At 21.4% G+C, this 23,503-nt stretch overlaps 6 protein-coding genes across 9 annotated transcripts; 4 read left to right on the top strand and 2 right to left on the bottom strand.

Annotated features, from left to right (window-relative positions):
• Positions 1-940: 940 nt before the first annotated feature.
• On the bottom strand, positions 941-2,616 carry LOC122711308 (ferritin heavy polypeptide-like 17). Its single transcript, XM_043929928.1, has 4 exons — positions 2,479-2,616; positions 1,723-1,838; positions 1,330-1,598; positions 941-1,256 (listed from the first exon to the last, which is right to left on the bottom strand). Exons 2-4 carry the CDS (start codon positions 1,826-1,828, stop codon positions 978-980), a joined length of 654 nt encoding a protein of 217 aa, XP_043785863.1. The 5' UTR covers positions 1,829-1,838; positions 2,479-2,616; the 3' UTR covers positions 941-977.
• Positions 2,617-2,719: 103 nt separating this feature from the next.
• Positions 2,720-6,448, top strand: LOC122711307 (ferritin subunit). Its single transcript, XM_043929927.1, has 5 exons — positions 2,720-2,944; positions 5,493-5,623; positions 5,708-5,875; positions 6,001-6,141; positions 6,202-6,448. The coding sequence occupies exons 1-5, from the start codon at positions 2,866-2,868 to the stop codon at positions 6,355-6,357; spliced, it is 675 nt and encodes a 224-aa protein (XP_043785862.1). The 5' UTR covers positions 2,720-2,865; the 3' UTR covers positions 6,358-6,448.
• Positions 6,449-6,942: 494 nt separating this feature from the next.
• LOC122711036 (aurora kinase B-like) lies at positions 6,943-9,179 on the top strand. The gene is made up of 4 exons (XM_043929428.1): positions 6,943-7,139; positions 7,419-7,976; positions 8,223-8,748; positions 8,869-9,179. Exons 2-4 carry the CDS (start codon positions 7,432-7,434, stop codon positions 8,965-8,967), a joined length of 1,170 nt encoding a protein of 389 aa, XP_043785363.1. The 5' UTR covers positions 6,943-7,139; positions 7,419-7,431; the 3' UTR covers positions 8,968-9,179.
• Positions 9,180-10,044: 865 nt separating this feature from the next.
• Positions 10,045-17,739, bottom strand: LOC122711133 (nuclear valosin-containing protein-like). The gene is made up of 12 exons (XM_043929606.1): positions 17,617-17,739; positions 14,029-14,346; positions 13,361-13,582; positions 13,036-13,287; positions 12,431-12,838; positions 12,142-12,361; positions 11,776-12,058; positions 11,261-11,696; positions 11,002-11,169; positions 10,598-10,924; positions 10,299-10,523; positions 10,045-10,231 (listed from the first exon to the last, which is right to left on the bottom strand). The coding sequence occupies exons 2-12, from the start codon at positions 14,182-14,184 to the stop codon at positions 10,106-10,108; spliced, it is 2,823 nt and encodes a 940-aa protein (XP_043785541.1). The 5' UTR covers positions 14,185-14,346; positions 17,617-17,739; the 3' UTR covers positions 10,045-10,105.
• Positions 14,700-19,569, top strand: LOC122711135 (dynein axonemal assembly factor 11-like). Of its 3 annotated transcripts, none has more exons than XM_043929608.1 (10): positions 14,700-14,977; positions 15,487-15,552; positions 16,274-16,441; positions 16,963-17,128; positions 17,375-17,446; positions 17,619-17,738; positions 18,049-18,156; positions 18,859-19,155; positions 19,259-19,351; positions 19,428-19,569. In XM_043929608.1, the coding sequence occupies exons 1-10, from the start codon at positions 14,898-14,900 to the stop codon at positions 19,536-19,538; spliced, it is 1,281 nt and encodes a 426-aa protein (XP_043785543.1). In that variant the 5' UTR covers positions 14,700-14,897; the 3' UTR covers positions 19,539-19,569. The 3 variants fall into 3 exon arrangements, with proteins under 3 accessions (XP_043785543.1, XP_043785542.1, XP_043785544.1); XM_043929607.1 differs by having other exon boundaries at positions 14,706-14,977; positions 18,859-19,164; XM_043929609.1 differs by lacking the exon at positions 18,049-18,156 and having other exon boundaries at positions 14,709-14,977; positions 18,859-19,164.
• Positions 19,570-21,747: 2,178 nt separating this feature from the next.
• LOC122711182 (protein OSCP1) lies at positions 21,748-23,447 on the top strand. Of its 2 annotated transcripts, none has more exons than XM_043929698.1 (4): positions 21,748-22,123; positions 22,255-22,574; positions 22,657-22,934; positions 22,999-23,447. In XM_043929698.1, the coding sequence occupies exons 1-4, from the start codon at positions 22,012-22,014 to the stop codon at positions 23,366-23,368; spliced, it is 1,080 nt and encodes a 359-aa protein (XP_043785633.1). In that variant the 5' UTR covers positions 21,748-22,011; the 3' UTR covers positions 23,369-23,447. The 2 variants fall into 2 exon arrangements, with proteins under 2 accessions (XP_043785633.1, XP_043785634.1); XM_043929699.1 differs by having other exon boundaries at positions 21,997-22,154.
• Positions 23,448-23,503: the final 56 nt, after the last annotated feature.

Below are 23,503 nucleotides of genomic sequence, written 5' to 3'. Positions count from 1 at the left end.
TTTATCGATAAAAAATTACATCGAATTATATCAGAAAAAAACTATAATATTCAATATATCTTCTTCGACATATGTTGGACTTATTCGTGCTCGGTAACCGATACAACTCGACTAAATTACACACTCTGTGATTAGTCAATGTTTTTTGTTAATAACAAAAGCCGTAACGAAAATTTTTGCAAAATGTTGTTTGAAATTTGAAATCTCCTTTTACGGATATTTTAACATTTTTAGCACATCTTGTATAAAACATAACAGCAATGCTATTGGTTAAAATGACATATGTAGTAATTAAGATAATAAATTATTCTAATATATGCATATGAAAAATACATATTGATATATTATGTATATTAGATGTAATTAATGTTACATATAAACAACTTTTAAAAATAAAAAATATAAAGTATTAAATATATTATTATTTATTTACTTATTTGTTATATATATCTTGTCATATATCTTATTATCTTTTATCAAAATAATTGAACATAAAATTTTTTTTACGCGATATCAAATAATCTTAGAATTAAATACAAGTATATTTCAAGTATATATATTAAATAAATTAATGCTGAAAATATATTCTTTTTTATTCCTAATTTCCTTATTATTATTAAATAATCCTTATTTACCTAATAAATTAATAAAATTTTTTTTCGTTTATTTTTTTAATACGAGTATTTTCAAAGATTTTTTTTATAGAATTTTTTTTAATTATGTAGGTATTAATATTTAATATATTTGATTTATATCTTTATTGCTTAATGTCAAATTAAAACAAACAATTTATTAAGTATATATTTTATTAAATGAAATATGACAAAAATATAATATTAATATACAATATTAATTCTAAATGTAAAATTTTGAATAACTAAAAAAAGGAGTATGTTTATCATGGATTAAACTTATATATAGAAAAATTGAAAACATGAAATTTTAATTTATATGTCTTTTTAACTGTAATAAACGAATTATACACTTTGTTGAAGATATTGATCAAACAAAAATATAGATAAATGACTACTACTTTCATCAATGAAACGTTTCATATCCCTTATATGACCTGCTAATTCTCGAACACGATCTGCCTGTGGTTCTAAAAATTTCTCTTCAATATAATGAGCAATAGCAGAATCTTGTTTTTTACTTGCTTTTTCATGTATCTTTAATGCTTGGTTTGCAAATGATTTTTGAATTTCAAGTGCTGTGGCTAAACTTGCAAATTCATTCAATTCTAAAGTTTTTATCATCTAAAAAAAAATATGAAATTAGTAATATTTCTTTTTTATTCTTATATTATAAATAAATAAAATATATAAATACAGGAGTAAACTTTGGCTCTTGTCCGAAGTTCATTGAACCACCTCGTTTAGTAATATATTTAATTAAATCAATTCCATTCTCCCACATTTCATCAGAATATTTACGATATAATTTCTTAAATCCTTCACGTTGATTTTCATAATTTCCCAAATAAGAAGACATTAATAAAAATCGAAAACTATATTCAATATTACCATATGCATAAGATTGAAGAGGTACTAAAAGTTCATGAATATTTCCATATGTTGCATTACAATTTGATTCAATACCTAAATATAAAAATTTAAATATTCTATATATTTTTATAAATACAAAAAAATAAAAATTTTTTAAGAATAAAATTTATTTATTTTCTAAAATATTAAATATTTTTGTATATATTGCATTACACACCTATCTCATGTTTTTTTGTAGTACTGCAAAATTTGTTCACTTCATCAGTGCAATATTCAGCAGAGGTAGTTGCCAAAAATATGAATAATATTCCAAAGAACAACATGTTTTCTGTGCTATCAAACAATAGATAAAACATAATTAATGAATATTTATATAATTACATACTTACATTAATTATATAAATATATTTATATTTATGCCAATTAAATAATATATTTAAGAAATTAACTTAAATATTTAACATTATTTAAAATTATCTAACATTAATATTAGATTTTCTATTTCTATTTTAATATAATTCGTTAATAAAAAATAATATTTTTAATAATTTCTGTGTATTATATACAGACAAATGAAATAATAACTATATTGTTAAATTTTAAATAACATACAATTGTTTATATACTTATAAAAATGTATTAAATTAATACTAAAAACGGATAATAAAAAAAAAATGGAAACTCATTTAAGAATTAAAAAAATTAATATAAATTAATATCCATTAATATAAAAAAATTATACATTTTTTGCATCAAAGAAAAATTGATATTATCTATAGATATCAGATATATTGCACAATGATATTTTCATTGTATTGAAATACGCAATATTTTACATCAAATAAAAAAATTATGTTTAATAAAAAAATATATTCTTCGCAATTGTATTAGTCTCATCTTCTATTTATATATCCAATAGATATAATTATAATATAAAAAACTGAATTTAAATTATTCATTATTATATACTTACTAAAACGATTAAAGAGAACTTATTTAAGGGAAGTAACGTGAATACTCTCGTTTCGACGTTCTTCCAACAATGAACATTGAACAACACGTTCGTTGGTAGTTTTCACGAAGTCATAGTCAGCTGATAGGTAAAGCGCATGCGTGATAAGAAAGAGAATAGAAAATTCCAGTTACTCCCCGTCGATTAAAGTACGAATGTACATTTGTTGATCAATTATTAAATGATCGATGGTCGTACATTATATTTAGTTCACGCACATTCTCTTATCTAGCTTCATTAAAGCAGCCTTCTATACCAGTGTGTATAAAGGTTGCTTCCGAAACAGGGAAAATTAAAAGCACTCTCGCGAATTTTAAAATAATAGCTTTTAATAAATAATTATTAATAATGAAGCTACTTTATGTTCTTCTTATCGTTTTCGTTTACATCAATGGATCACTAGGAAATGACAGTGCAACAAGATCATGTAAGTTTATCATTTATTTTATAATATTTATTCTAAATACATTTATATGAGACATCTATTGAGGTTAGCATGCTATTTTTCAGTAGATTTTATTGTTCCCTATTCTTTCCATCTTTAAATAAACTTCTGTATTTCTAGAAAAGATATCAAATATAGAAATAAGTATTTATTAATATAATTATATTTAAATCAATATTTAATGATATAAAGATGTTATAGATATAATTTATTTGTGTTATAATGCAATAACTTAATGCGTATATTCTTTATAAACAACTTGTTTTTCTCAGAATGAATATATCATCAGTTCGCGATATATTAAAGATAAAATTATAATCTATTTCGAATAACAATGTTAGAAATAAAATGATCTTAATAATAAATATTAATAATCCGAGATTATAGATATTAATTTTAAAATTATTTTAGTATATAAATATATATTTGATACCTTAGATATTTTAAATTAGAATTGCATGTAGTTACAAAAGAAAATCATATATATTATACATTATATTACATTATACATTATATTTTTATAAAATATAAATATAATTTTTAGTGTAAGGCAATTCATGCATATTTTCTATTATTATGAAATATAATCTATATTTGAATATTATTTTCTTTATTTAGATTTATCACATTAAACAGTTTACTTTATTAGTCATAATATATTAATCATATAAGATAAAAAATATTGGAATTTCCGTAAATTAGAGATCTCTGAGTAATTTTAAAACATTTCCTTTGTAAAAACTTTCATTACAATTTTGTTAATGAAATATTAACAAAAAACACTGGATTATAGAACGTATGGTCTAGAACCACGATAATGCGTTGGCTACATGCCGCCAACCAAACATGAATAATCCAAGCAATATATGTTGTAGAATATATGTTGAATATGAGATTTAATATAAATATAAATATTTATATAAATATGAAGAAAACTACAATATTCAAAATATCTTCAACATATGTTATTTGAACTTGTTCATGTTCTGTCGCCGGCACATAATTTATGCTATTCTCACGTTTCGATTAAGCTATGTGCTCCATGATTGGCCAGTGTTTTTTGTTAATAACTCATGAACAAAGCCATAACGAAAGTTTTTATAAAGAAAAATGTTATTTGAAATTATTCAGGAATCTTCAGTTTACGGATTTTAATATTTTTAGCACATCCTGTATATTATTTTATTATCATTACTTGCATTTATTAAAAAATTTTTATACAATTTTATATAATTTTATATAAATTATTAAATATTATATGTTTTAAATATATATTTATAATGTTATTTCTATATTATTTTTTAATTTTTTTATTTATTGAATTATTTATTATATATTGCATGTATATATATTTCTCTGTTTCATGTGTTACAATAAATATTTCAACAAATAATTTAGAATCATCTTATCTATGTAATTTCTATATTTAATGTGAGATATTATACATTACTCTATTGACCTAATTGAAGATTATCAAATTATCACTTTATATGCATGGATAACGATAAAATTCTAATATAAAATCATTCTTCATGATTTATTATTATTAATAATTATCAATATTATAATCATATATCAAAATAAAATTTTTTGATATTATATAAAATTTATTAATAAAATAATTTAATAAAAAATAAGTTTTAATTTCTTATTATAATGTAATAATTTATATTATTTTTATGTAATATTATTTTATATATATTTCTATATTATTATATTATACTTATGTATACTTTATATACTTATGTATTTGTAATTTTTTTATTTTTAGGAAATTTATTAACATTACATATATATTTGATTTATAATTTTTACACTTCAGAATAACTAACAGAATTTCATAATTCTAGCCTGTTAATTACTAACCATTATTGACAATCTTATTTGTACAATGATAACATTTGATAAGCTTTACGTGACAATATAAACGTATTGATTACTGCATATTCTAAAGTCCACACTCAATATGAGTGTACTGTACATATTGTTCGGAGAAGTCAGATAATTTAATCAAAACTACTTTATATCATCAACTTCCTTTTCTATTGTCACAAAGTAGATTTTTATTTCTATTTCAGATAGAAATATTCAGTTCTCATTTAAACAATTTTTTTTAATTTAATTTTTTGTTTCATTTCTTTATTATTCTTATATTATATAATTTTAAATTAATTCACTGAATAATTATATTAAATTATCAAGAAAAATTAAAAATATTATTGAAAATTAATAAACATCTTTTATATATGCAACAGAATTTTTATCTTAAAAAGTTTTATTACATTTAATAAAAAAAAACTAGTTATAGTTATTTTATCTATTTTTAATTCCAACATTTTAATTAATTTAATAATATTGCATTTATATTATAATAATATTTTAATAATAATATAACATATTTTCTGAAAATATTTATTACTTTATTTTTTTTGAATCTTTTTATGTATATTATATCATTTAATACTTTAATAAATAATATATATTATTATATTTTTTTATCAATAATGAATTTTATTTTTATTAATATTAGGTATAGTAGGTAATATAGCTGCTGATGAAAATGCGACAAAACATTGGTTGGATATGGATAAAAATTGTATTAAAAGTTTGGAATCTCAGGTGAATGTTGAAATTAAAGCTGCAATGACTTATCTTGCAATGGTAATTAAATTTTTTCCTTTATTTTATGATGTATTTTATGTATTAATAATATTGCACTTATTTATTTTTTATTTTTTTTTTTAGGGTGCTCATTTTGCTCTTGATGTAATTAATCGACCTGGATTCAGCAAATTCTTTTTTGAATCTGCTACAGAAGAAAGAGAACATGCAATAAAAGTTCTTGAATATTTATTAATGCGTGGTCAATTAACTAATATTAATGAGGATAATGTTCTTTTAAGATTTCCTTTGGTATACATTTAAAATATATTACTATTTCAATTTATGCAATTTATGTATTATATTATGTAAATTTTAATTCAATTATAGAATTAGATATATATATATAAAAAATATTTAAATATTATTTTTTTTAGGAAGCAGAGATTGAGAATTGGAATAGTGGTTATAAAGCTTTGAAAAAAGCTCTTAAATTAGAAACAAGTGTTACAAAAAAAATTCGTGAATTAATTAAAACATGTGAACATCCAAATGACTTAAATTTAGTTGATTATCATGTAAGTTATAATATTATATGTTTTAAATTTATTTTACTTTAATAAATTATTTAATTTCAGTTGGTAGATTATCTCACTGGAGAATTTTTAACTGAACAATATAAAGGACAGCGTGATCTTGCTGGTAAAATTTCATCTTTAGGTAAAATGATACAAACACATGGAATGTTAGGAGAGTTTCTATTTGATAAAAAACTTTTAAACAATGAAATTTAATTTGTATTTGAAGCAAAAAAAAATTTACTTTAATAAGTAAAATTATGACCATATTTAAAATAAAGTATATAACTTCGTTTGATTTAATTTTAAGTTAGTATGTGACATATAAATTTTTTTCTGCATAAAATATTTTTCTAAATATGGTCTGTAAAATAGATATATAAAGAACTCTGTTTATAAATGTTTGTTAAACTATAATAATTATATTACTCTTACAAAATAAATAAATATTTTAAGATTCATACAAATATTGTTTCAATTTTTTATTATTATTCTTAAATTAAATAAAAAAGATTTTTTTATAATGTAATGTTATCTATTTATGACATTTTCATAATTAATAATAAATTTTAATTTTTGTGAAAATTTTGTATATTCATTTTATTCAATTGCAATATATATATTTAAGAGATTAATGAAAAAGATTTATTATAACTTTTACATAGATTTTATATTAATATTATTAATAATATTATTTGTAAAAAAAAATGTATTAAAAATGTTTTAATAAATTTATTAATTATTATGAATATAATTATTTTTAATATAATTAAAAATGTTTTAATATATGTATAATGTATAATATTTAATTTTTTTAACCTCTTATAATAGAGAGCGCTGTTAACTATGAATTTTTATTTTTTAATGGAGTTGACTATCTTGTAATCTTTTTCATACATGTGATTTAGACCAATCAGAAGAACGAATGCTCAAATTCGTTATTTTAAAATTGAACTGAAAGTACGACGTGTTTGTAGCTTATATTTTAATTTTTAAACGTATGTATTAATTGTTATTATTTTATATATATAATTATTTGAAATATTTAAATTTAAATATTTGAATTTAAATTATTCTTCTATTGAAAAATATATTATTTATTTTCATAAAATATTAATGAATTATTTTATAATTCTTTAAATAGTAAATTACTTTTTTATTTGAGTATTGTTTATAAAATGTAGAAATATTTTATAAATTTTTATATAATTTTTTATGTGATAGATTGATTCAATAAATAATTTTTAAATTATTATTTATATTATTTTTAATTATAGGTAATATTTGAGGATGCTTAAGGATCAAAGAAGAACAATTTCACAAGTAGAAAATAATTTTAAACAATTAAAGATATCAAAAGTGGCTCCTGTATTAACTGAAAATACATTGAAAAATACAGAAAATTTAGATACTATAAAAAATCAATGCAGTACTTATGTAACAAATATTAAACAAAATAAAGAAAACAATTCTAAAATGTCTACAGAATTGATGCCACCACCTAAATTACCACCTGTATCTTCTAAAACAACAGAACGTATACCAAATGTAATTGATGATGAGAAAGAAAATAAAATTGTCAATAATTTAGACATTGAAAAGAATCTGGAACAAAATATTACAAATAATAAGAAACAAACTGATAAGAAGTGGGTATTAACTGATTTTGATATTGGTCGACCTTTAGGAAAAGGAAAATTTGGAAATGTTTATTTAGCTAGAGAAAAGAAATCAAAATTTATTATTGCTATGAAAGTATTATTTAAAGCACAAATACAAAAAGCTGATGTTGAACATCAAGTTAGAAGAGAAATAGAAATTCAGACACATTTAAGGTAAAAATTTTAAACATTTATATTATAACAAAAAGAAACAATATTATTACAATAATGAAACAATAATGATTTAATTATAAAAATTATAAAAACATTTTAAAATTTATTTAACTTACATTTCATTATATTTATTCATTATATTATGAATTTTTAGAATAATATAAATATATTAATAAAATAATAATATAAATAATATTTTGAATTATATGTTGAATTAAAATAAATATAATATTTATTTTTTTATAGGCATCCAAATATTTTAAAAATGTATGGTTATTTTCATGATGATAAAAGAATATATTTAATTTTGGAATATGCCCCAAATGGAGAATTATTCAAGGAATTGAATGCTCAACCTGAGAAACGTTTTGATGAAATTAGAACAGCAACATATATATCTCAATTAGCAGATGCTTTAAAATATTGTCATAGTAAAAAAGTGATACATCGTGATATTAAACCTGAAAATTTATTACTTGGTATAAAGGGTGAATTAAAAGTAGCAGATTTTGGATGGTCTGTTCATGCTCCTTCCTCTAGAAGAAATACTCTTTGTGGTACTTTAGATTATTTACCACCAGAAATGATTAATGGAAACACACATGATCATACTGTAGATTTATGGGGACTTGGTGTTCTTTGTTATGAATGTTTAATAGGAATTCCTCCATTTTTAGCTAAATCTTATAATGAAACATATATGAAAATTAGGAAAGCTCAATATACATTTCCAGAATTTCTAAGTGAAGGTGCTAAGGACTTAATATCTAAAGTGAGTTCTATATTATATTTATTATATTTTAAAATAATTATAGTTAATAAATTAATAAATTATAGTTAAATTAAATAAAAAATTATTAAATATAAATTTAATTTTAATTCTTTATTTCAGTTATTAATAGTTGATCCAGGTCAAAGATTACCTTTAGAAGATGTTTTAAGACATCCTTGGATTGTGCAAAATCGAACAACAGAACCACATGTATCATAATGTAATTGCTATAAATTATTAAGTTTTATATTTTATCTTATAAAACAATTGTTTTCCTTGCAATAGAAGTTTGATTTGATATCACTAATATTGCAATTATCACATTCTAGATAAGTTTTTAGCAAAAAATCTATTTTAGATATTTTTTTATATTACATAACATTATAATATTGTTACTTCATACACAGAATAAAACATAATGTAATTTGAAATGGTGCATTACGTATTCTTTTTTGTCTTCTAATAATAATAAAATAATTAATAATTTGTCATTTAATAAAATTATTTTTAAATTACAATTTTATAACCAAATAACAACATTCATTGATTGAGTTTTTAATTTTTAAGAGAATTTAATTTTTAGTTATAATTTTATTTATAATATAACTTATTCATATGAAATTGATAGACAGGTAGTGAAGGTATTTTATATTCTATAAGAATATAAGAATAACAATTTAGAATAAAAAAAATCATATATATATTAAATATTTTAATGTTAATAAAAAATATTTTTTGGAATAAAATTTAATTTCTATAAATAAAATTAATATTTCTAGAAAAAATATGATTTATAATTTACATTAAAAAAAATATGATTTATAATTAAAAATTTAATTATAATTACATATTATTTGTTGATAAAAATTTAAATAATTCATTATAAAACATTAAAAAAATTATTGAAAAAAATAGATTTATTAAATTTTTTAAATAATGTAATACTTTATATAAATTTATATAAAGTTACATAAAATAAAATATATAATTCTTTTTGTTTCTAAAATAAAGGAAATCGTATAATTTACCCAAAAATATGTTGAACATAAAATTTATTTGTTTATAAAAATTTTATAAACACATTTTTATTTATAGAAATATTATTAAGATAGTTTTATATTGCATATATTTAGTATTTGAAAATTAAAAGTAAATTTATTTTTTATTTAATAATAGTAAATTAAGATCTAATATTATTATAATTTATTTTCGATCGTCAGAGATGAACACTAAAATGTCTTAACTATAAAAATAAAGTTAAGGTGTATAATATCTATCTTTTAAGTGAGAGTCATCTGCTTAAAAGAACTTTTTAATGGAAGATTTTTTACACATTTGTTTAAGTCTTATTTTTATTTCACGTTTCCATAGGTTCCATAACTACATCTACTATAGGTGTATCTATTGGAGTTTCCATAGGTGTATCATCAGATTTTTTTTTAATTGAATACAATCTTTTTAATTTTTCATAATGTTTGATATCCTAAAAATTAGAATATGTAATATATAATTAATTTATAAAAAAAATGATCGATATTAATTGTGTTTACCTTTTCTTGTACGGACGGTCTTATTTTATCAAACGCAACTACAATATGTCGCATAGAGATTTCTGGTTGTCCCGAATAGTGCATATCCATTAATTCTCTTAATGCTTCTATACCAGCTTCTCTGATTAAAGCAGCTAAATCAGCTCCAGTATAACCATCGCATTTACTATTATATCCTATTTCTTCAAGGTTTACATCTGCAGCTAATTTTGGTTTTGTTGCATTCTATAAATATGGATTTATTTCAAGAGGGAGAAATTTTTAAAAAATATATTTTCAGTCAGTTTATAAGATATTACCTTTGTTAATGCTCTTAAAATATCAACACGATCTGCTGAGGTAGGCAAATCAACATATAAAATTTTATCTAATCTTCCTGGTCTTAATACTGCTGGATCAATAATATCAGGACGATTACTTGCAGCCATTAAAAATACTCCTTGTCGTCCTTCTACTCCATCCATTTCAGTTAACATTTGATTTACAACACGCGAAGTAGCAGAATTATCACCTTCTGATCTCCTGGGACATAATGCATCTAATTCATCAAAAAATATAACACATGGAGCAGAATTTCTTGCTCTAATAAAACATTGTCGAACTGCTTTTTCACTTTCACCAACATACTAAAATAATGAAAACAAATTTTTAATAAAAATAAATAATTGTATAATAATATTTATAATTATTAAAATATTTTTACCATATTTAGTAGTTCTGGTCCTTTAACAGAAATAAAATTAATACCAGCCTCATTTGCAATAGCTTTGGCTAATAATGTTTTTCCACAACCTGGTGGACCACATAATAATACTCCAGTAGGTGTTGTTAATCCTAATGCTGTAAAGTGTTCAGAATGTCGAATTGGTGCCTAAGATAATTAAACAAAAAAATATTTTACTTTTCTCAAATATATTAAACTTTTTGGACCTTTTTAATTATATTAATATAAATGTATTTACAAGTATAGCCATTTGTAATTCTTCTCTGATATCTCGTAAAGAACCAACATCATCCCATGTAACATCAGGTACTGTTGCAAAGCCTTCTCTTTTGGCTGATGGTTGAATAATACGAAGAGCAGTTTCAAAATCACTATGTTCAATACATAAATTTGATAACTGCTCTGTAGGAAGCGGCGGATCATTACGTAACCAAGTAAGTAATCCCGTTAAATCTGGAGATTTAGAATTTTCCTGTATTACATCCATTTCTAAAGTTACTTGAGAACTTTCTGACTTAGGAACATTTTGATCTGAGGTAGATGGTTCAATGGTCACTTCATCCACTAAATTACCAGAATTTTCAAAATTTTCAGTTTTTTTTTCAATAACAGTATTATTTTCTGGAATTTCTGAAGATTTATTATCTGGTACTGATTTTAAGTTTTCGAGTATTCTAATAAAAATATAAGAATATATAACTGAGAGAAATATATTAAAGAAATTAATTTTAAAATATTTATTAAATTTATTACCTATCCACAGCTGCCATAGCTGCTTCTCTAATTAATGCAACTAAATCTGCACCAACAAAACCGGGTGTAAGTGAAGCTATTGTAGATAAACTAACATTTGGAGAAAGTGCTACTTTTTCTGTATGAACAGCTAAAATTTTTGCTCTTGCATCTCTATCTGGTATTCCTAGACATACTTCATGATCAAATCGACCAGCTCTTCTTAAAGCTGGATCTAATGAATCAGGACGATTCGTTGCTCCAAGTACTAATACTCTAGTACCATTTTCTTTTAAACTTAATTCTATTCAATAATACATTTTCTATTTAAAAAATTATTTTAAGATTAGCATAATTAACTATAATCTAATTATAATAATAATTTACCATCTAAACATGATAATAATTGTGCAACAATTCTTCTTTCCATTTCTCTTTGAGCTGTGGCTCTATGTGGCGCTACAGAATCAATTTCATCTAAAAAAATTACACAAGGTGCAATTGCAAGTGCTTGTTCAAATAATTCTCGAATTCTTGCTTCACTTTCACCTGATACTCCTGTAACTAATTCAGGTGCTGCTACTTTCAATAATGGTATACCTAATTCCTAGTTATTAAAAATATAAAATAAATAATCAAATAAGAAATAAATCAATTTTCTAAAATAGTAACTTACTCCAGCAATAGCATGTGCTAATAATGTTTTTCCACATCCAGGTGGACCATGAAGTAAAAATCCTCTTGGTGGAGATATACCAAGTTCTTTAAAGATTTCTGGATGTTTCATATGAGCAAGTAATTTACATACAGTTTTTAAAACTTTATCATTTCCTCCTATGTCTGAAAATGTGATTTTTGGTTCAGAAATTGGTATTCTTTTGGTTTTATCATTTCCTCTTATGTCTGAAAATGTGATTTTTGGATCAGAAATTGGTATTCCTTTAGTTTTCCTTACAAACGTGAATTGACAATCAGCATCTTCATCACGTTGTCGTTTCTTAGCAGATTCTATTGCTGTACTTGTAGTTGTTGTAGTAGTTGTTGTACTTGTTGTTGTTGTTGTTTGTTGTATTTCTTTACTAGGCTAAAAATTAAATTAAAAATTAAATGCAATATTTCTACCATAATAATATTACTTTAATGTAATAAATTTCAAATATTAGTAATTAGTATATTTACTTATACTATTTTAATACAGATTTTATATTAAATTACAATTAGATAATATTAATTAACAAAATTTAAAAAATTAAACAGGAATAAAAAAAGCTTTAAATTTACTCTTCTCAGTTGCTCAACTTCTTTAGCATGTATAGTTTTTTCTGTACTTGAAGATGGACCTGGTTTTTGTTGTAGATTCTCCACAACTTCAGGTTCACTTGCTTTTCTTGAATTTGATTCCATTTTATTTACATCATCATCACTACTAATATCTATAAGTTCTTTATCACTAGAATTCCCATTCTGTTTATTTTGTGATTTTTTATACATTTTTAACAACATTCCATCTAACATAGTATTTTGAGGATCTGACTAAAATCAACATATTTTTCTCAAGATTTAATATAATACATTATATTATGCTTTATTATATTTATATTTATACCTCAAGATCAACTTCTTCCTCTTCATCTTCATCATCATAAGCAGGCCATTCACGAGAACAATATTTTTTTGCAAACATTTCTGTAAGTTCATCATATGCTTTACGTACTAATGCTCTAAAAGGACCCCGTTTTTTAATACGGTAGTCTTTATATTTTTTTTGTAAAGCATCTGCCATTTCATTAACATCAATATAGACTTTATTTTCATTTTCATGCATATACTAAAATAATAATAAAATCATTCAGAAACTTATATAAACTTAATAAATTATAATAAATATTAATAACTTATTATGTTAATATATTATTATTATTTTAAATTTAAAAATAATTTTTCAAAGTAGTTAATAATTATATGATTAAATTTTTCATGAAGTTATTATAAAGTTAAATTCTGAAACATAAAAATATTCAAAATATAAAATAAAATCAGATTTTACTTTTAAAAAAAATATTAAATTCGAATTTTATTTTTAAAAGTTTGTAAAAATTACTTTATATAAAAATATTTTACATATATAAAAAATCGTTATATTATATGTTTTTGAGTTTAATGCATGAATTTAGCGCGCAAATTGTATAATGTAAAAGTGTTTATTTTAATAGACATATTCCATTAGTTAAATTAAAAATATTCTAAATATTATGAAATAATAAATTAAATTACCGTTTGCACACGTGAAATTAATAATTTATCTCGCAAAAATTTATGGGAAGAATCAATTTTGTGTTTATTATTCATGGTTTTTGATTTATAATCTCCACTAGATCCTTGTAATGGAATGATATCAATTGAGGAATTCAATTTTCCAACTTTCTGCATTTTTCTAATCTTTAATGTCTGATATTAATGAGCACTGTTGCAGAAATAATATGATCACTAGATCTTTATTTTTGCACGTTTTGACACGTGTTACTATGTATGCATCATCAATATTCTTTTATCACGAGTGCGTCTTCGATTTTACAAAACTCCAATTCTTCTCTAATGAAAAGAAGAGGGTGTATCAATAAAGCGGGAATAATTTCCCTAGTAAATTATGATAAAAAGCTAGAAATAAATAAAAAGTAACATGAATGTGTTCAAAGATTATTTAAAACTGTTATTACATTATAAAGAATTATATTATAAAGTTTAATAAACTTTAAAGTATTATTTATAATCAAAATTTTAAATATCTATTGCTAATGATTATTTTGCTATTTTTGTCTATCTTCTATATGAACTGTTTGTAACAGATTTAAATATAATTAAAGAAATGAAAATGAGTCGCATATCTGTATTTCAGTTATATAGTACACATGCGTATACTGTGGAGAACGTTTAAGTATTTTACGAAAGCTTCTTACTATAGTTTTCAACTAGTCAACGGCACACCATCATGGCGATGGGTTTTGGTTACGTCTTTGATTTACAGTTAAGAAATTTGGCATAATGGTCTAAATTGCATTTTTTTTGTAATTATTTCTAATATCCGCAAAATTTTTTATTATTATTTTATTTCAAGTACTTTTATATAAATTACAAATTTCATTATGGTAAAATTAACAGAAGAAATGGTCGTGGCTCGGACACGAATGTCTGATTTCTCTGCCGTAAAGAAACTTAATTGTTGGTAAGTATTAAAAAAATATTATATTTTTTTAAATAAGTTGTTCTTTATTCTATCGTTAAATCGTTATCTTTATTCTATTATTATCTATCATTATTACATATATTAACATGTAATTATATTAAAATAATGTATTCAATTTAATCAATGACATTCGTTATTATATTATACTATTTAATTCTTCCTAAGAATCAATATAATTATATTTATATCATTATATTTTTAAAATATTATTATTTTAAAAGAATATTTATTTATTTAATTTTATATTTATTTAATAAAGAATTATTTAGTATTTGCACTTAAAATTGTATAATTAAGTTGAAATCTGAAATAAATATGTTATAAAAATATTATTATAGTTAATTACTTATATTTAATTTACAATATTAAATAATTAATAAATTATTTGGATTTATTTTTATTAATCTTTTACTATTCATTATTAAAAATTGTAAGAAATATTTATAACTATTTAATTAATATTTATATTAATATTATATTTTTAATAGGGGCACAGAATTAACTGATGTAAGCATTTTAAGAAAAATGAAAAATGTGGAAGTATTATCATTAAGGTAATTAATTATGATTTATCTTTACATTTTATATAGAAATGTTACTTAAAAATTATTGTGTTAAGAAAAAAAAACTATTGATTTCAGTTTATAATTTTTAATATTAATAATTTATATAGTCTTTAATTCAAAATAAATTTACATAAATCTCAAAATTATATACAAAATTTCTTCACGTTTTGAATTTATTGTATATTTTAATATTCTTTTAAAGAAAAATGAAAATAATTTGACATGATATATAATGTTTTAATATTTGAAAACTATTAAAATTTTAGATTTCTTTTTATATTTATACTATGATATTATTATCAATTAATCATAATATTAACATAATCATAATATAACAGATTTAATTAAATAATAATTTAAATAATATTTAATTGTAGATTTAATATCATTTGATAGATTTTATTTAAATTAATTCAAGTGAAATGTAGCAATATAATCATATAACAATTTTTTAATGCATTATCTTTATGAATAATATATTCTAAAACTTTATATTATTACTGATTTTATATTTTTTAATTATAATTTTATTATTTAAATATTTATTAAATAATTATCTTTGAAATAGAATATTTTTTTGAAATTCAATCAAATTTTATTATAAACATTTCTATATATAAAGATATATTTATATTGATATATTGATATTTATATTGATATATTTATATTATTACGATATTATATTTTAATTCTTTTCATTTGTTTTCAGTGTTAATCATATCAACACTCTTGCTGATTTTCAATATTGTTTAAGTCTTCAAGAATTATTTGTTAGAAATAATAATATTGAAGATTTAAATGAAGTTTGTTATCTTCAAGGTTTACCAAACTTAAGAAATTTATGGCTTGGAGAAAATCCTTGTGCTGAGAAGGAAGGGTATATACAGTATCATTAAGAATTATGCATATTAAGAGATTTTAAAAAAGAAATAGAATAGAGATAGAATTGTGCATATTGATAGATCTTGCAGAAAAGGTTAATCAGCATGTTTATAAATTGTTTTAAAAAATCCTTTTAGTTCCTTGGCACACATGGCAAGCGAAAGAAAATCTTTATCTGATTTGCGCGTTTTTTTCGCTGGATTATGATGAATGGACTATCATATTTAATTACTAATAATTATTGGAAATATTACATTTATAATATACTTAACTTACTGTTGATATGCAATTAATAAAATTAAATCTAATAAATTAAATAATTAAATAAAATGAAAATTTTCGATTACTGATCGTAAATAATTCGAATATTAATCTCAATTCAAAATGATTTTTTGTATGTGAATAAAAAGACATTAATAATTTTTAAAAATCTTTACATTTTTTATTGTTTTAAAAGATATAATATATTTCAATACTATATTTGAATAAATTTCCGAATAATTAATTTATTTCTAGGTATCGGTTATCAGTTTTAAGAGCTTTACCAAATTTACAAAAACTTGATGATGAAGTAGTATCACCTGAGGAAGTGCAAACTGCATTGACAAGAGGTCGTGTTTTAGTTCATCCTCTTCTTGATATGTATGCTTCCCCACCACAATCAAATGCAGTTAGTCCAGAAGTAAGATTATTTATTATTTGTTATTTTTATTTTATAAAATTGTTTTTTAATATATTTATTTAAATCATTCTTTATCGTCATGTAATATTTTTAATATTAAAATCTTTACTTAATTTTTTTAATGATATATATGTATATGTATTATTATATGTATCATTATATTTAAATCTATGATTTTATTTATTTTCATCATAATAAATTCATTTTAACAAAATCTTAACACTTAAATAACATTTAAATAATTAGGATATTACTACTGAATATATTGAAGAAAGTGAAGTGACACGACATCGAAGATATAGTTCTTCAAGTGATCAGGTAATATAAAATTCAAGTTGTTAAAATTTTTTTATTGAAATTTTACTTTTGATAATTTTATTAAAATCTAAATTATATATTATATTATATTATTATTATAATATTATATATACATGCACATATATTTATTTAATACAAAGAGACAATTTCTTATATACATATTTACTTACAGAGAAGTTTTGAAGAGACACAACATGTTCAAGAAGAGTATCATGATCCAGATCATAGAAATGCAAATTATAATGCGTCACCATCACATCATTATTCACAAAATAATCAATATGCATATGAGGTAAGTCAATGCTTTGCATTGTATATTTTTGCATGTAAGAAAAATGTACATTAATATAATATAATATATATTTAATGAAACTGTAAACGAAAATGATTATTCTATGTTTCAAATTTTCATTAGATTACTTTTATTTTCATATTAAAATTAGAAATGTAATTAATTTTTTATTTTTTCTTAATTGTATAATGTTAACTCTATTCGTAATTTATTCTTAGTTGTATTGAGCAAAGTATCTAAATCAATATTTAACAATATTTAAATAAGCATGATTTTATTGCTCCTTTTATCTGCAATCATATACTGACAGCAACAAGCAAATGGACAGTCAAAGAATCAAAGCAAAGATGAAACTATACGTACAGAGTCGCGCAACGTCAGTGAAAACGTGGCCACTAACACTATTGAAATAATCAAGGTACATTTTATAGATTGCACAATGCTTGTGCAAAGTAGTGTTATTTCTAGTGTTACCTTGATAGTTTTAATATTCATTAGTTAAATTTATATATTGCTTATTCAAAGTTAATTGCTATTTATCAATTAGTGACATTGATTTTAAATGATTTTTTTTTAGCTAGTAAAGATATAATTATAAATATAATATATATAATTAAAATTTAAATATTAAATACTTTGTATCTAAATATGTAAAATCTAAACATATATAATATTTATTTGTTTTTATAAAATTAAAATTTATTTTTTTTAAAATAAAAAACAAAAAATGTAATTTTTATAAAAAATATAATTTAGATTAAATTATTATATTATAATATTATTAGCATATTTTTATCTTTAATTGATTTTTTTATGACAAATGTTGTAAACTTTGAATTCTAATTTTAACAAAATCTTTTAGATAATTCTGAGTGGTTCACTGGAAACAGATTATCTAATTATCAATATTGTTATCAAATATAAAATAATAATTAATTTTGTAATATTTTTTAAATTTTAGAAGAATTAAATACAAATATATCTATATAATATATAATATATAATATACTATTGTTGAAAATAAGTAAAAAAAACTTTTTTATTAAATACAAATATATCTATATAATATACTATTGTTGAAAATAAATAAAAAAAATTTTTTTACTAAAATTATTTTTAGGAATATGATGACCGATCAGCAATATCTAGACATAATGGAGATTATGATGATAGAAGATCTTATGCAGAATATAGTAATAATGATATTTCTCAACGAACATATGCACCAATGTCTCCAAGAACACAATATGCTACAAATGAAATTTTAGATGAAAGACGAGCAGAAAGAAATAATTATGATTATGACAATAGATTGAAATCTGAATATAAAGAACATCATGATCACAGGATAAAATCAGATTATGAAGAGCAACATCAACCATCATCTCAACCTAGACGAATGGCAGTTCATCACAATGTAAAAAGGGTTAAAATTAAAATTATTATTATTAATTTTGATTTAAAATTTAGCAATATAAATTATATAAAAATGAATCAAATGAAATTTTTCTATATTGTAGGAAGATTCAAACCAAGTACCTGGATGGGTAAGACATTCTGACAAGGAAAAATGTAGATCACAATTTCATTACCACAGAAGGCCTGTTACAAGAGTATATTTCACATATATATTGTTTTATTAAAATTTAAAAATAGATTTAAAAATAACATAAAATATTTTGATTTTAGAACTCAAACATATTATCGGCTGTATTATGTTTAGTTAAAGAGCTTGATTATCCAAGTTTAGAAGTAGTAGAAATGGCTGTTAGGAATCGAATGGATGAATTAGAAGAATGATGTTTCTGACGCCGTCCCCAAAATCAGGGGACGGTCACTTTTTCTCATATGGGCAGTGTTTCTTCAATTTCAAGTCCAGAATTTTCAGATTCTCTCGATAGTATGGTAATTCCTTGCCAATATATTATTGATAACGATACAAATTGTAATATTGATCATCATATGTCATGTAATCGACATTCGATCGATGATAATACTGATAAATGTCAAATTCGCCGGAATGGTTGTATGGAAACTTCAATGCGAAATCCAAAAAATATATCTATTCATCCGAATTCAAAATATTTTGGAAATAATCAGAATGTATATAATCTTAGGGACTCTATACCAGATAATCTAATGTCTGTAGTTAATAACAGCGAAGAAAAGAAAGCCAATGATGTTAGAAGGGTTGCAAGTAGTGACAGCATCCCTCGCAGTAGCTTTAATGGTTTAACTTTAAGTCCAGGATGCAGGGTTTTAAGTCAGGATTGTGTAAGAAGGTCAAAAAGTCCTGATATTAGAAACACGATCGTCCCTCTTCGCTATATTCAGTCAGCAAAAGGTACTTGGACATATAATTTATAAATTAAATTATAAGTAACATTAATACTCTCTCGAAATAGAAAAATTTCATTTAGAAAATTATTTCGAGAAATTCCTAAAATTAGATAATCATTATATAACTAAAAAGAAATGGCATAATTTGTGCAGTTTCAGAAGAGGATATATATAAAAATATAAAATTAGAAACAATTGTGATATTTCTTCAAAGAGTAAAAAATAAAATTTTAGCGCAATTATTTCAATGTAATATATAAAATGATTATACTCAAGATAATGTTTATGTACTTTATATAAATGATGCAAAAATTAAAAATGAATTTTACATTGTTTAAAATAAATATATTATTCATTGCATCAATTAAAGTACTGAGTGCAATATTAATATCTTAATTTCTTAATATTATTTTCGGTATAATGTTATTTATAATTTGAATGAATATAAATGGAGTTGTGTTTTATATATTTTTTTTTTTTAGAATTTTGTTTAAAATATTACATGAATGTTACATATTTTCAAAGAGTTTTTATAAATTACAACGTGATATAATGTACTTAAAATTTGTATATAAAGCATATAATCAAAGATGAATTTATGTCAGATTAAATATTTTTAAAAAATCTTCAATAACTTTAAGTTAAGTAAAATATTTTACTTATATTTAATATCTGTCATTGGATTTTTTATAATATGCAGTAATTTACGAGATAAAGTGTAATATAATTTCATGTAGATTGTACAAAATATTTACAAATTTTTGAGCATTAATTTTAGTAATTTTTCGAGTATCATTGAAGATTACATTTGTTTTTTTAACAAATGTTTCTGTACATTCATATTTAAAAAACGTTAAATTCGTGTAAAAATTTTAAGTACTGATATTTTTTTCATTTTTATTATTATTTCTATTGTCGAATTTCTGTGCGCATTAATATATATGCAATACAATTTAAAAATTTAATTAATATTAATTAAATTGTAAGTAAAATTGTATTCAAAATGATATAAAAAAAATATAATGAATAACAAAACATGTGAAGATCGTGCAATAGCACATATATACTATATAGATTAATATTAGACTGATAAATATTTATGCATATTTTTTTGGAATGAAATCTTCATATATGTTACAAATGGGTAAACGGTGTGAGAATTTAAATAATGTGGCTATTAAATTCTTTCTACAATTTAAACCGTTCCACGTAACTAAGCCAATTTTGAACCTAGATTTAAGATATTTTATAAAAATGCGGAATATAATATTTTTTGTTACATATAACCGTCCACTTATATTATTTTATAAATAATTAATATTATTGTTACTTAATATTGTTACAAGACTATTATAATTAATTGCCTAATATCTGTTCAGCGTAAAATACAGATGTTAAATATTTTTTTTTTTAACTTAAAATATGTTTTGAAACAAATTATATATAATAAAAATAAAAATCGTAACATATGTCTTTCATTTTAAATGACTTATATTATTAAAAGTTTAAATCAAAAAAAAAATTTTAAATTATTATTTAAATGTTTATTGTTATTATTATTATATTAATTATTAATTATTATAACTTAAATTTTTCTAGTTAATGTATGCAATTATTATCTTATTGTAGTTATAATATTAATGTGTTTTACAAAATAAAGTTTATAAAATTAAAAATATAACATATATAATTTCTTAATTTACTGGTTAAAAAAAACAAGTAAACTTGAAATGTAGTATGCTTGCTTTTGAAAAAATGATCGTCTATATCTGTGAAATATAAAATATCGCGGAATTTTATTTAAATACATTACGTCGAATAATTTTATGTACACTTTTGTTGCTAAGACAACGCTATCGATAGATTAACCCATACGTATATAAGAATTATAAAAGTACTTTGTTTCTAAAAGTAGAAGTTAAACATTAAAAAAATGTCATCATATGCAACACCAATACTTTATTTAAATATGGGTGGCGAAATGTTATATGTTTTGCGACAAAGATTGAAAGCACAAAGAATAAGTATTGATAAAACTATACAAGGCTAGTTTAATATTATAAGATATTATAAGAAGTATATAATGTATTACTAATTTATGTCAGATATTTATGTTTTTTTTTGTATATCATTACATATTGATTAATTTTTTAATATGTTTTTGTTTAATTTGTAGTGTTAGATGATGTAACTGCAGCATTGCTTAATCCTAAAACATTATCTTCTATATTTGAGCAAAAATCTTTGACCAAAGTATCTTTTTTACGATCTACTTTAGAATCTGTTGTATTATCATCAATAATGAAACTTGATAAAAATAGTATGGATAAACTATTTGATTTAATGATTATGATGGTTAAATATCAGTTAATTGCAGCTACTGGTCCTGTAGAAGTTATATTATTAACATTAAATCACATAGATGCAATGCGTGATATGGTTAGCAATTTAAATGCTCAACAATGTGTTGGATTGGTACATCAAATGGTAACTGATGTAAATATTTTATTCATTAATTAAATGTATTCATGTATTATTCATGTTTAATCTTTAAAATAATTTACTAATGATTTTATAGTTTTATAGTACTCTAACTTTTGAAGAAGTTTGGAATGCTAGGAATGATTGTATAAAAGAATTAGAATATTATTGCGTAAAGATATCTATTCTTCTTAGACTTGGATTACAAAATGATGATGGAAGTTTTAATTCAATGCATCACAAATATGATGAAAAATATGAAGAGAATAAAACTAATTTTTATAATATTAAATTATGTGATATAAATTTGGAAACATACTGTAATGGTTCTTTTAATCTTTTTGGAGAACGCGGTACAATACTTGGAAAAAATATGTAAGTATTATATGTATGTATAAAATATTTTAAGACAGAAATATATAAAAAAAATATTACATAGGTATTCAATGTCATATAATATATCGAAATTAACTTCTGAACAAGAAAACCAAAATTATATAAAAGACTGTGGTATAAAAGCAGAACTTGGTATGTTAGCTGTTCAACTAGGAACTGAAGAAACTTCATATAAACGACCCTTTACTTTGAATTTGCTTTCAAATGAAGATAATGATAGTGCAAACATAAAAGAAAATTTTGATTCTTTAAAAGATAATCACAATAATGCAATTGTAAAATTCGAAAAAACAAAACTCAATGAAGATTATAAAACGAAACTTGATATTATACGTGCAGATCTTTTCGAAAATGATTGTGAAGAGATAAAACATAATACAAATTTGTTGGAATTATTAGATAAAACGGAATAATTTTAATCTACTTTTCAATTACATTGTATAATTAATACAATGCATATAAATTTTTTTGAACTTTCTCTTTATATTTATGCATATATAAAAATTCTGTCACACAAATAAATATTTTTTTTACGTAAAACAATAGTT

This window comes from Apis laboriosa, unplaced genomic scaffold (genome assembly GCF_014066325.1).
Source record: "Apis laboriosa isolate Shangri-la unplaced genomic scaffold, ASM1406632v1 scaffold16_cov148, whole genome shotgun sequence".
Lineage (NCBI taxonomy): Eukaryota > Metazoa > Arthropoda > Insecta > Hymenoptera > Apidae > Apis > Apis laboriosa.
The sequence above is the reverse complement of the archived record's forward strand: the minus strand, read 5'-3'. Positions and strand labels throughout refer to the sequence as shown.

What these genes read in the sequence shown, in the direction of transcription:
- LOC122711308 (XM_043929928.1), bottom strand. Translation starts at nt 1,828, where the DNA reads ATGTTGTTCTTTGGAATATTATTCATATTTTTGGCAACTACCTCTGCT. An exon ending in TACAAAAAAACATGAGATAG is followed by an intron (nt 1,599 to 1,722) that starts GTGTGTAATGCA and finishes TTTTATATTTAG; the next exon opens with GTATTGAATCAAATTGTAAT. An exon ending in AAGAGCCAAAGTTTACTCCT is followed by an intron (nt 1,257 to 1,329) that starts GTATTTATATAT and finishes ATTTTTTTTTAG; the next exon opens with ATGATAAAAACTTTAGAATT.
- LOC122711307 (XM_043929927.1), top strand. Translation starts at nt 2,866, where the DNA reads ATGAAGCTACTTTATGTTCTTCTTATCGTTTTCGTTTACATCAATGGA. An exon ending in CAATGACTTATCTTGCAATG is followed by an intron (nt 5,624 to 5,707) that starts GTAATTAAATTT and finishes TTTTTTTTTTAG; the next exon opens with GGTGCTCATTTTGCTCTTGA. An exon ending in TTCTTTTAAGATTTCCTTTG is followed by an intron (nt 5,876 to 6,000) that starts GTATACATTTAA and finishes TATTTTTTTTAG; the next exon opens with GAAGCAGAGATTGAGAATTG.
- LOC122711036 (XM_043929428.1), top strand. Translation starts at nt 7,432, where the DNA reads ATGCTTAAGGATCAAAGAAGAACAATTTCACAAGTAGAAAATAATTTT. An exon ending in GAAATTCAGACACATTTAAG is followed by an intron (nt 7,977 to 8,222) that starts GTAAAAATTTTA and finishes ATTTTTTTATAG; the next exon opens with GCATCCAAATATTTTAAAAA. An exon ending in CTAAGGACTTAATATCTAAA is followed by an intron (nt 8,749 to 8,868) that starts GTGAGTTCTATA and finishes TCTTTATTTCAG; the next exon opens with TTATTAATAGTTGATCCAGG.
- LOC122711133 (XM_043929606.1), bottom strand. Translation starts at nt 14,184, where the DNA reads ATGCAGAAAGTTGGAAAATTGAATTCCTCAATTGATATCATTCCATTA. An exon ending in AGGAAGAAGTTGATCTTGAG is followed by an intron (nt 13,288 to 13,360) that starts GTATAAATATAA and finishes TGTTGATTTTAG; the next exon opens with TCAGATCCTCAAAATACTAT. An exon ending in GACCGTCCGTACAAGAAAAG is followed by an intron (nt 10,232 to 10,298) that starts GTAAACACAATT and finishes TCTAATTTTTAG; the next exon opens with GATATCAAACATTATGAAAA.
- LOC122711135 (XM_043929607.1), top strand. Translation starts at nt 14,898, where the DNA reads ATGGTAAAATTAACAGAAGAAATGGTCGTGGCTCGGACACGAATGTCT. An exon ending in ATAATCAATATGCATATGAG is followed by an intron (nt 17,739 to 18,048) that starts GTAAGTCAATGC and finishes ATATACTGACAG; the next exon opens with CAACAAGCAAATGGACAGTC. An exon ending in TTCATCACAATGTAAAAAGG is followed by an intron (nt 19,165 to 19,258) that starts GTTAAAATTAAA and finishes TCTATATTGTAG; the next exon opens with GAAGATTCAAACCAAGTACC.
- LOC122711182 (XM_043929698.1), top strand. Translation starts at nt 22,012, where the DNA reads ATGTCATCATATGCAACACCAATACTTTATTTAAATATGGGTGGCGAA. An exon ending in TATTGATAAAACTATACAAG is followed by an intron (nt 22,124 to 22,254) that starts GCTAGTTTAATA and finishes TTTAATTTGTAG; the next exon opens with TGTTAGATGATGTAACTGCA. An exon ending in ACAATACTTGGAAAAAATAT is followed by an intron (nt 22,935 to 22,998) that starts GTAAGTATTATA and finishes AATATTACATAG; the next exon opens with GTATTCAATGTCATATAATA.